This window comes from Lepisma saccharinum, chromosome 13 (assembly GCF_977018435.1).
Source record: "Lepisma saccharinum chromosome 13, izLepSacc3.1, whole genome shotgun sequence".
NCBI lineage: Eukaryota > Metazoa > Arthropoda > Insecta > Zygentoma > Lepismatidae > Lepisma > Lepisma saccharinum.
Genome location: NC_139241.1, coordinates 77924737 through 77937558, shown reverse-complemented (window position 1 = coordinate 77937558; position 12822 = coordinate 77924737). Strand labels below are relative to the sequence as shown.

Here is a 12822-nt window from a genome sequence, read left to right as displayed (position 1 = left end):
CTGGCGTTGTAAGCACGATGCACTAACCACTTGAAAATGGGGGCCGTAGTTGCGATGAAATCACCATGATTAACCATCACAGCTGTCAATCAATTGAACAACCACCATTGAATGTTATTTCTTTCTTTAGAACATATGACAGAAATTGCAGTGATCATGGATCACTTGTAATACCAGGGTCCACAAAACCAGGCATCAGTGCACAGATGTCACATATGGAGAAGACAAAATTCAGTGGAGGGCATACATTGCTGGCACCTGAACAGAATGTGGAAATGCTCACCATGTAGTGTTGCCTAGTTCAAAAGTCAACGCCTTCAAAGGGGAATAAATCAGTCAGCCGTGACATTTCTAATAAATATTGATGCCATTTTTGTATTCACAATCACAAATATGAACCGCAAAAGTACAACATGCAATGGAACCACAAATTTATGTCCTTCAGGGAGGTACGGATAATAAAACTTAAAATGCAGGGAAATTTTATAACAATTGGCCTTACTGAATCTTGGAAACTGTGAGTACAAAGGAGAAAAATGCAATATCCGCTAACATATAATTGGGATCCCAGTGTACACTGTCGTAACATTGCAATAAATCTAGTTATGAGCAAATGCACAGCCGTCACCGCGGCTACAGTAGAAATTCTGTTGCCTGCTTAATTTTGGGTCCATGAACAAGGATGTATTTAGAGGGGAGGTGGGTGGGGGTTCAGGAGGTTCCAACAAAAGAGTTGTCAAGTTTTAAAATTATATTTTATTCATATTCGGTTCACTTAAACACAAGGTAAGTATGCTTCTGCCATACATGTGTGAAGATGAAAAAAAGAATTACAAAAGAATTAACTTTGTTCTAAATTGTGTTATTCAATGACTGTTTGAAATAACACTGTATTACTTTCACATGTCAGGACAGAAAGTGTGCTGTACATCTTGAGCAATGGTTAAACTAATGAAACTCTCACATTTGAAAGTGAAAAAACTATTACACTTGATTAATACTTGGATTAATTTTTCTGTTATCTTGACATTAACTTTCTTAGATTGTTGTGTACACAGGGGAAATATACACAAGCATGTAGCACCAGAATCTGTCCAAGTAGGTAACTTATGTGTACAAGTCATTCCATATTTTGTACATGATCACTACAGCGACATTTCTCAGACTCTTTAGAAATTAATCTGAAATGCAATATGCTTATTTACTATAAAATTTTAATTTTCACAGTTGTATCATCACAATTTTCCAATTAAATATGTAGGTGTACAGAAACATTATATCCTTAGCATTGCCCCAGGATACCAAAAATATCAGACTAGCTTCTAAAGCATAATCGGTTACATAAATATATTACGTACCAGCTTTATATATATAAAAAAGTTACAATTAATAATATATACTCATGATCTAATGAAGATTCGAGTATGGACACTAAGGATCTGATTGTTATATGGCCACTTTCTTTTCAAAATATTATTCTAAACTTCCTGTTCACTTGACACACAAGGTGGAATTAACAATTTTGTGATTTGATTTGCTTTATTTTACTTCGCCTTTTGTGCCACTTTTGGCTAATTTACGAAGATTGGGATGAGTGATGAATGAAATTAATGAAAGGACACTCACAAATATCCATGCCCAGGCCAGAATTCAAACCCGGGACCCCTGGTGTCGTAGCACGATGTGCTAACCACTCCGCCACAGGGGCTGGCTGGAATTAACAATGAAGACTGAATACGTTTTAACCAGACTAACACTGTGAAATTGTGCTACAGCTATTCACAAATTGGTTTAAAAATCACTGATGCGAGTGTGACTCTTTCTGGATTCATAAATCATTCATCGCATTTTTTAAAACATTCTGCATGTCCACATGGAGCAACAAGTAATTACTTTTGACATATTTGATGGAAAAACTTCAAATTGTTGACTCATTTAGGAGCTCAGAAAAATCTATTATCCAAGACAAAAATGTGTAATGCACTTTTCTGTTCAACATAAAATTCTTCTGTTACTAATCAGTTAAAACAAACTGATATTCATTTTAATTACAGAAAGTTTACTACGCGTGACAATATATTATGTTAAAAATGATCCTCCACTTTCTATTAACATACAAGCTATCACAAATCTGTAATCAAATATCAAGGGATGAATAAATTAATAAAAAAAAACTGTCACTAGTAATTTTATACTTTACCTTACTTGGCGTAATTCACAAAATGTAGCAGTTCTGAACTTTTATTTACCATAGACCTCATTTAGTTATCTTTTGTTGTTGTGGCTTCCATGAGCAAACAAAATTATTTGAAGTCCTAATGTGCATCATTCATTTATTTCAAGTTGGTCGTCAAGGTTTTTTTCTTTTACACAATACAATTTACAGTATTAACATCTTATTGTAAAAATAATAATATTGAACACTGAATGAGAAGGCTGGTGCTGCGTTGCAGGTTCAAGCTCTATGTTTATTCTACATTATTATTAAAATAAACAAGAGCAGAAAATGTTCTTTCACATAAATATGTTAGTATTGGAAAGTGTCCATACAGGTGTGCTGTGACATTCAGAAGGAACTTTTCATATCTGATTCTCATTGATCTGTAAATGTGCATTTTATAATAGTGGATTTTTAATAATATTCAGTATTATAAACAATCATATTAATGAAATGCATAGCGTAGCATGTGTATTAAACTTCTAAATATTTTATATTATATTATATTATATTAACAACTCACGGTATATTTTCCTTGACCTTAGCGACAAATTTGAAGTTTGTAACTTTTCAAATCTTCCTGGACTCCTTAAGAGGGAACAGTGCCCACTGAACCAATGTACGAATGGGTATATTGTTACAAGAGGTGCTGAACCACATAATTTAATTGGATTAAACCAAGTTAATAAAATAAATCTGATCTACAATTCATAGTTTCAGTCTCATTTAGATAATCCACACCGAATCTCACAGGGGTACGTGAATACTTTGCGATATCAATTTTATGAATGCCCCTCATATGCGACTTGAGTTTATCGATTCGGGTATACACCGCAGTGCATGAAGTACACTTGTGATGGCCGGGATTGTGGTACAAGAAGTGATGCCACTTATTTCTGATAATTTTCATGCAGAGTTTGCACTGATAGGACCCAGGCAATTCGGGAATTGCTCTGAAATTTTTCCCATACACTGTTTTTCCTTCTCTGCCTGCAAAGAAGAAGGGAGTATTTCAGTGTCTTGAATTCAGAAATCAAAATCACAACACTATTCTCCCTTCTATATAGTCTCTGTTGTACAGGGTGTCCAAAAAGTCATGCAACCAAGACTTTGAATGTACGTAACTTTTGTACAAAAAAGCGATTGAGACATGAACCTTGCACTGAGAATTAACTTTGTCTATGTGAATATTTTTGAAACATTAAACAAGAAAATCATGTTCTACAAGTTCAGTATGCGGGAAAAGTTACTAAGGTGTAAAAGTAAAAACAAACGAATTTATGAAGTAAAAACAAACACGAATGAAAGACAGCTGTGGAGTCGATAAAAGAGCAATAAATTTTTATGCATTTCAGACGATTTATGGGGTTAATTATGGCAACATTAGTCCCATCAGAGGGCAATACAAGGATATTGAACATTCATGTAGAACACGATTTTCTTGTTTAAGGTTTTAAAACATATACACATAGACAAAATTAACACACAGTGTAAGTTTCATGTCTCTCTCACTTTTAATTATGTATGCTCAAATTCTCGGTTTCATGACTTTTTGGACACCCTGTACTACAAATTCTAAGAATAAAGATTCACCTGAACTGTGAAGGTTAACAGGTTAGCTAGTCCATGACCAAGATATACAGAATTTTCAAGTATAATTTCAGGCCAAAAATAATGTTATACTCCAGTAGCGAACATTTGGCCATATTTGACACAAATCACTTCTCTCGACTCAAATACATTACAAATGTTTTTTATACTGAACCCTCAACTTCGGTTTTAGTGTACCAAAAAATTACATGTCCACATCATAAAAACAGTACAGTGCTTCGCAAGACTGTGAAGAAGAAACTAGTTTCCTGACTGTTTTTGTTTTGATAGCATGCAGAGCAGTTGATATGAAATGGGGGGAGGTAGGGCAAGAGTGTGTGTGGGGGTGATGTTGACTTGTGGTGGTGATGAAGCATGTTTAAGCTGAGAGGCAACCTACAGCTCTCTACACTGTGCTCATCAGTTAAGCTAAAAGTTTTGAAAAGTGAACATACGATGTTGAAAAGTAGTTTGTTTTTTTTTGTTTTGTTTTTTAAAGGTGAACATCACCAGTCACTCAGTGAACTTCGGTTATAGTTAACCAATTATTTTAATCCGTATGTGTTCATCATAAGGGTAGATGACTATTTTACACTAGACATTTACGAATACTTCCTTCTACAGCTTACAAAGCATGTGAATAATTTATGAACATTCCATGACAAATCATACAGCCATTTAACCCATTTATGGGAAAGTAATTAACAATTGTCACCGCTTTTTCTCATCTAAAATAACCAACCATTTCACCTGTACAAAATCTCAAAGTAATAATATACACCTTCAATGTAGCTGATGGGAAAAGTGCAAAAGTGGATATTTAACATAAATATGGTAATTTTTCATGCCTGCGAAGAAAATCCAGACGTAATTCCTTGAATTCAAGGTCAGTAGAATCCTATGCAGTAAAAAAAAAAAAGTTAACAATTTCTGAGCAAAGCAACTAAAGGTTGTGTTGATACTGCTCTGAACCAATACCTGATGCTTGGATATTGTAAAAATTTAAAATTGGAATGTCATCTTTATACTTCTGGGTCATTCATGATGAGGATGATTGATTGATCGATGACACTGATGAAACATCCATGTTTTGTCCAGGATTCGATCTTACTGTGCTGTGCTTTACCACTCCTGCCAGAGCGGCAGGTTTATCAGCGCTGTAACGATAGCTTCACTGGGATTCAAAGCAATGAAATGAACCTTAACCGGAATTGAACCTGGGACGTCTTCATTACAAGATCATAATGTTAACCACTACAATATCATCCATCCTGCCATTCTAGAGATAGCAGTCATGTTATCAATTGTTCACTCTGCTTTATTGTGAGGGTTGACCCCACACTTGTCTGCCTATTCTCCAATATCAACTAGGCCAGCAAAATACTGTCTAGCAGATAACAGAAATCAGCACTAGGTTGTAACTACACACTTGTTGCCCAATTGTATGTGTTCCTACTTGTCACTTCATGTAAGAAAATAACATCTGGGAATGTTCTGTGTATTTTCTATTGCTCATTGTGCACTGTATTGAAACTTGGAGCAAAGCAGGCCAGTTTTTAAATACGTTACAGAAAAGAAAAAACATGTATACATCTATTTCAAGGCACAATACCTGTAAGGATCTACGGGGGTGCCCATCCCCCCCAAGGCCATGGATGCATCCCCCCCAAACTTGTTCATCAAAATTCCCCCAAAATAATTGTTCATCATAACCCTCCAAATATAGTTTGTAAAAGTACACAGTAATTGATTTTTATTTAATGTTGATAATTTGTTTTCATTTCAAAAAAGAATAATTTTTGAATTATAGAAATTTGGCACATTGATTGATTAAATACTTAAGATAATCTGACATGTTAGAAAGTGAATTAGATATATATGTGTTTAAACACTGTTCGTGGGCAGAGAATAAGATTATTAAAACCACAATAAGGTAGAAAATTCAAACTGGGCACACCAAATATCTCTTAACCAAAAACTAGTTTCTTCATGTGACTGATTCATTTTGTGTTTCGCGAAGCATATACCAAGCCCTAGTCAGAAATTTCTAAGGTCAGGGTGATAAGGTGCTCCTTCAAAGAACTCGCCCCTTCTATTTGGGATACATATTATTATTTTAGTAAGCAATAGGAATAATTTACATAGTAAGAAATGAAGGAGAGTTTCACATTAAATATTTTCCTGCTCTATACTGTAATTTACAAGGTGTTTGACTATGCAGTCAGTACACTTAGTACAATTATTACAGCATGCTGGGAATCCACAGTACAATAGTATTTCTAATAGATCAACACCATTAAAACAATGCACCTGCTTTAAAGTTAATGGGATGCATTCAATCACCTCATCAAAACACCACACACATACTGTGAGCGAAGCCAGCAAGAAAATATTTAGATTATTTGTTTTCGAACTAGACAATATTAATTTAATAGGGAGTCCAACTTTCACAGGTTGCAGCCATGGTTACTCTTGTCTAACTTTTTCTCCTTTGACATGTTCGGTGCCAAAAACGAACCCGGCACCTCGACTTGCCCCTGACAAATATGTACAGTACATTTGTATGTTCGAAAGCTATGAAGTAAACTTTTCTTAAAATTTTTCCAGGAAGGTTAAGTGATTCTCCCCCTCTTCCGTGACGGGGACCATAGACTTCTTATTTAGAAGTCAGTGCTATATTTTACATTATTCCTTTTATTTATGTATCCGACATATCTTATAGAAGTCAACGAACAAAAGAAGGTTATAACACAAACCGACAACTCCCGCACTCATTGCGAATAATCCCGCTTAAAACCCCCTTGATAGTACGCGAATTGTCAATGGTATATAGGAATTTTATACCATATCTGTAAATTTGGTCCTCCAAAACTTAATGTTCGATCCCCACCACCACATAAATCCCTAAGATTGAACACTGATAATCAATCTCCCCTAATTTAATACTCAGTCCCCCCCCCCCCACCAAAATATCCATAGTGATTTTAGACATACTTTTGATATTGAAGAGCAGATATCTCCCCACCCCCTCTCTCCACAAAAGTAAAACCAAATTCCCACACCAGAATTCACATAAAAGTCTAGGGTATCTATAAAAGAACTCCTGGGTTTTGAAGCTAAATATTTTATTAAAAACTGAAACTCACGAAAAAGTAAATACATATTTTTGAAGGTAATGTTATCAAGTTTTGTTTACAATTTAGTAAATTCCAATGTGTGCCCCGTTTGTAGCACGGCACACATCCAAACGATAATCAACTTCTTGCCATGTCCTGGCCAGCATGTCTGGGTTGATGATTGCCACAGATGTGACAATTCTTTGCCTTAGATGGTTGACATCTTGAACTTTTTCCACATAAACCATGTTCTTCACATGTCCCCATACGAAAAAGTCTAGGGGGGTAAGGTACGGACTTCTTGGAGGCCATGGAATAGGCCCTTTCCTTCCAATCCACACTTCCAGTTTCATTAAACGCCTAAGTCATTGACGAATGGTTTTGTCCGAAGGCTAAACACCACCATACTCGCGTCGAAAGTTCCGCTGTACAGTAATAACAGATCCAGTTTCTACAAGCCATATCACACACTGCGCTTTCTGTTGTGGCATCATCGTTGCACTGAACTGCACTCTGTTTGGCTCAGCTTGGCCACTTCAAGGTCAACGCTGCACAGTGTTGCCAACCTTTGTTGGAATAAACTCCAAACAGCGTGAAAAAACTTGATGAGCTACTGATTTCAAAGTAATTAACTAACCTGAGTTACCTAATACCGTTTGCACGCTATCATTGTTTAAAACACCGGAGTTCTTTTATAGACACCCTGTATTAAAATATATTTTAAAAAAAAATTATATTCCTCCACAAATTTACTGCTGAGTTTCATCTAATTAAAATTCCTGTGGCAATCTAAGACTTAACACTGATATGCAAGAGTTGTATCCCCCCGCAAAGTTTATCTTCAATCCCTCCACCAGAATTCACGTCATTTTACGGCATTATGTGTAAGAGTCCCCCCCCCCCCACAAGTAATACTTTTTAGCCTACTCGTTATAGTCAGTAATTGCTATTCATACAGCATCAATGCTTAAATGATAATGTTAGTTCAACTTCTGTCCAATGCTGTATTGACTATTAACTCAAATTTCCATCACAAAAAATCCCTTCAAAAGTTCGGTGAATGCAACCTGCATCCAAAAACTCACCTGTGGGCACCCCTGTGCATCTATGAGAAAACAGGGACCAGAATATTGTTTTTTTTTTACGAACAAATTAAGTTCACTTCACAATGAAAGTTGGGTGAGAGGAAGTATTTGATTTGCATGACGTGAAGATGCGCTACCATCAATTGATTATTACACACAGTCCATACAGATATACTTTACAAATGAAATTACATGGATTGGTTAAGAAAGCAATAAAACATTTGAGCACTGATTAATATTGTATTAATGCTACTTGGGGTTAACATTAAATAAATGTTATCAAATAAGCTTTGAACAGACAACTTTATCTGTGTCACACCACGCAGCATGTTTTCGAAAAATAAGCCTCTTTCATGTCCTTCAATTTACACTCTTACTTTATTTTCTTCAAGGATTCCACTAACTCCATAAGTAAGTTAGCAAAGAACATCACGAAGTGGATTATTCTTTAAAATGCTGGAATTACATAAGGGGGAAAAAAATATTTTCTACTGTTATCTATATTAGTAACAAAGGTTAGGTCGTTAATACTGGAAGTTGTTATTGAGCAGAGCAGTACGCAACGAATATAACTTTAGTTAATTTCTTGAACAATTCGTCAATTGTTGATCCTTTTATTGAGCTCAAAATAACCTAATCAGACACATCAATAACTGACAAGGTTCACTAACAATGTCCAAATAATATATATTTCCATTATTTTGCTTTTCGAAGCAATAATGAACAAGATGCTAAGAATCAATGCAAGTAACCAGATAAAAGATCCTATACAGTAACTTGCTCACAATATCATAAAAACGGTCATAAAATGAAGAAAGCCAATGTGAATAATTCCATGAGAGAGAAATAAGATGTGAAAAGTGAATATTATCAGAAGGAATCAAGATAGGAATGAAAGCTAAGGGAAGACTGATGACCTCTATGTAACATTCAAAATCTCTAAGATTAAGAAACATAATCCCATTGTAGTGATGCATAGATAAAAGAAAATAATCTGCTTATGATTGTATTTTGAACAGACATTGTTGAAGTTTGTTGGTAATTGAGCATTCTATTTACAGCTCCAGTATTTTCTTTATTCTCTGCATAAGACAATGAAAGAAAGAAAAAAGCACTTTCTGATATCCATTACCCAAATCATGCTACCAGCTTTATAGAAAAATGCATTCCTAGCCTACCACGAACCAAGTGAAACCCATATTACTTCTGTAGCAAAGCAACTGTTTCCAATAAGATGAAAAGCTTAAAGAAGATCCGGCGATTTCTTGTATGTGATATTATGTATGTTACATAATGTCTCTCTCCTTGAAAATTCGACAATTTGTATTTTGGAATAAATATATGTGCAATCCGTAAAATACACTGCAGGCAATATAGCAAAACAATATATGTTGTGTAATATCTAGTAACTAATAACCGCATTTCTTGCATATTATGCATGACGATCACTTAACAATATTGTTAAATTGAGAATTTGTGTATACCCTTCTACGAAATTGTTAACAATGGGTGGTGGCAGGTTGAAAAACATTTATGATAGTGTCTCAATAGACTCCCTCTTCTCCAAGCCCGATCTTACAGAACAGAAGTAGTCGAACACCCAAAGCACATTCTGAAAGCCTAGAACCTTACACATCGCTTATCCTGTACAAGTTAACCACTTATCAGCATAGGACAAATGTGTACATGACTTACTCTTTCCCAAGTGTCGAACTGAAGTTCTGAGTTCACATACCAAGTTTTTGCCTTAAAATTTGCACAGAATCAATGCATATACAGCCATGACATATATGCTTCCATTTGACATATTCATATTCTTTCTATGTGCATGCACTACAAAGTGTATACATTTTTAAAGTTGCATTTGCTACTATATCACTACAACAAATTATCGCTATTGTAAGCACAGAAATAAAGCACTACTATCAAATTGCTAAACATAGACATTTTACAAAAAACATGCACAAAATGAATGCATGTATGGTTTACTTGGACTTATCATAACTTAGTCTTAGAATACACACAGAAATTTCTTACATGATTGAATTAAGTTATTTTAGGTCACTCATCTGCCGCTTTGGACCTATTGTGACGGTCGGGAGGAATGTTGATATGATGAGATGAATGTAGGGACATTCACAAACACACATGGACAGAACAACAATTCCTGCAGAGGATTATCTTGCATGCCGGTACAGATGTCAGAGACCCGTTAGTCTGCAAAATGCAGTTCAGGGTGTACTATGTGGAAGAGAGGTTGAAGTTACCTCAGAAAAGGTCACCCTTATTCAGCAATAATTTATTGAACTGCGTTATAGCACAGTCACCAAAAATAAAACCCACTACATGAAGAAGCTCTGTGGGATTAATTACAAGTGAGGTTTGGAAATGTCAAATAGCAACAGTAACAACACCGAAGTAAGTTACGTCCATGCCAGGAAACAGGACAACTCGAATGCTCCGAGAACAATATTAATGCTAGAAATGGGAAGATTGGGATATTTGATACCAATACATTTGCATATTATACGCAGAATTTGAATATCACTGGATAATTTGGTTTCAAATGCCAATTCTTAGTTTATGCTACAGGATTCAAAACTGGACATCAATGGGGCTAGGAATTTGATGACCTTGCATCTATTTTCTGGTATTCTAGAAACGTACCTGCTCTAGTATTTACTGTCTTGCGACAATGTTTTTAAGGACATTTTCTTACTTCTGAGCTTATACACTTAAAAATTTATTAAAGCATTGAAAGAGTGTGCTGGGTGGTAATCAATGGTCATTTCTTTCAGAAAACTTGCAGAAATGCTTTGTAACATACTGCAGCTGAAAGTTAAACACTGATATCAGATAATAGGCCTGGTTGCAACTAATTATGTTTAGTAGTAATAAAAGTAGCACTTTTCATGGTTGTCACCCATTGAGCAGTGGCTAGCATTCCAGGCAGTGAGAGTGAGTCTGCTGGCATTTAGACCCACAGCTGTACGCTGACCTTGGCACTGGACGCTTCAGTATCCACATAGCGGGTGTTTGTGAAGAGTTAAGTTGATAACAAGTGCTTTGCATTGTTTAGTTTCAGGTTTACATGTTACTGGTGATTTTCTGCACTATTAAGAATTCTTGTAGGGAAGTTAGAAGGCATTTTGCAGCAGAATTCCAAGATGTTCCTGTTCCACACAGAGACAGCGTTCGAAAACTTGTGAACAAATTTAGGGAAACAGGGCTTGTTCTTTATTAGAAGCGAAGGGTGAAACGGCATATACGTACTGGAGAAAGTAGATGATGTTGGAGCATGATTGGAACATGCTCCTCAAAAATCCCTCCAGAGCCTTGCACAAGAAACAGACATTTCCGTGACGAGCTACCAAGCTTTTAAACCTGAGCCATACATTAGAAGAATTGAGAGAAAACATCAGGAGAGAAATTGAAGCAATTTCAGAAGACGAAATGAAATATGTTAGTGAAAATTTCCTTAAAAAATGCTGTCAATTTGTGAAAGCTGGAGGGCAACATTTCCAACACAGTAACAAGGTACGTGCTCATTTTATTTGTAACTGTCAATATAACTGTATGAGCTTACGTATTTCATCACATAGCATGCAGTTCCAGTTACGCGGATGTTTCATCCAGTTTTCTGGTAGATGCACTCTCATTGCCCAGCACACTAGCCACCGATCCATGGGTGACTTGACTGTGGAAAGCACTGTTTAATTTTGGATTAAGAATAATTGTAAAAATATTTTTATGTAATTTTGTTCAGTCTTTTGGTCATTTGTTGAAGTTTTTAGGTCACAAATGCATTTTTTGGGTAATTTATTGGTAAACAAAATCCTAGCCACATTCATGAATACTTATAACATTTGGGCACTAAAGCCCAAACCCTAGTTGCTAAATTAAGATTAATAAACAAAAGATCATATGCCCAAACTAATGTATACAATATATATGAAAGTTCGCATGTACTATTTATATATAATACCCTTTCCCTTTTATGTTGTTACATGTTCAGAAGGATACAACTTTTTCATCAACATAACACTTAAACATGGGCTGATACATTACACTGATTGGCACTGTCTTAGGCTGGAACCAGGACAAGCATTGCATCTGGTTGTTTACAAATATAATCAATATTTTTTCATAACAATTAGGCTATAGTGATGGTAAGCCATTCTGATTGTCAAAATATAATGGAAATTTTCCATTGTATAAGAATTGCTGTCACAAAAGTGATAATCCAATATATTAAAATAGGGATTGAACTAAAAACTAAGAGTTGCATTTTGCGACAACTAATTTCAAACACTGTCCTGACCTATATTGGACACTACTCTGAAATCAGTATCACATCTTATCTAAGCAACATCCACAAACCACTACTGAAAGTCCAGAGTAAACTAAGCTGAAGGATGATAACTCTAGGCGTAAAGTTAGATACAGGGCTGAAGATCCCCCCCCCCCCCAATAGTTTACCATACCAGTTACATTTACCTTGGGAAAACAGAAAGGACAGTAGAATACTACTAGGAACATCAACATTATATTAAAAATTTAGTGACCAACTGAACTTATAAAAAGAACACAGAATAGATTTTGGCACTACTGTAATAACCACAAAGTAATCAATTATTGAAATTACTGCAATAAGGCAGAAGGTACTCATGGGGAAAAGGCTCGAAATGAAACTTGCATTGCTTTGATAGTCTTTGCTTTAAGTCCACTTTATCCAAAACTACCATGCGCCTTCACTGGGTATCTAACTCAGGACCCCTTGATTACAAGGCAACAATCTTAGCACTAGAGGAGG

At 35.5% G+C, this 12822-nt stretch overlaps 1 protein-coding gene across 15 annotated transcripts in view; it reads right to left on the bottom strand.

Moving 5' to 3' along the window:
* Positions 1 to 12822, bottom strand: part of LOC145997443 (uncharacterized) — a 151835-nt gene that overhangs the window by 87981 nt on the left and 51032 nt on the right. The window contains exon 5 of one of the 15 annotated variants that reach the window (XM_083134493.1): positions 2838 to 3208. The exons of the other annotated variants lie outside the window; for them this stretch is intronic. Coding sequence (XP_082990619.1) covers positions 2901 to 3208 — 308 coding nt within the window. The 3' untranslated portion in view covers positions 2838 to 2900. Of the gene's footprint in view, positions 1 to 2837; positions 3209 to 12822 lie in introns of those variants that run through there. 15 annotated transcript variants of the gene reach the window in all.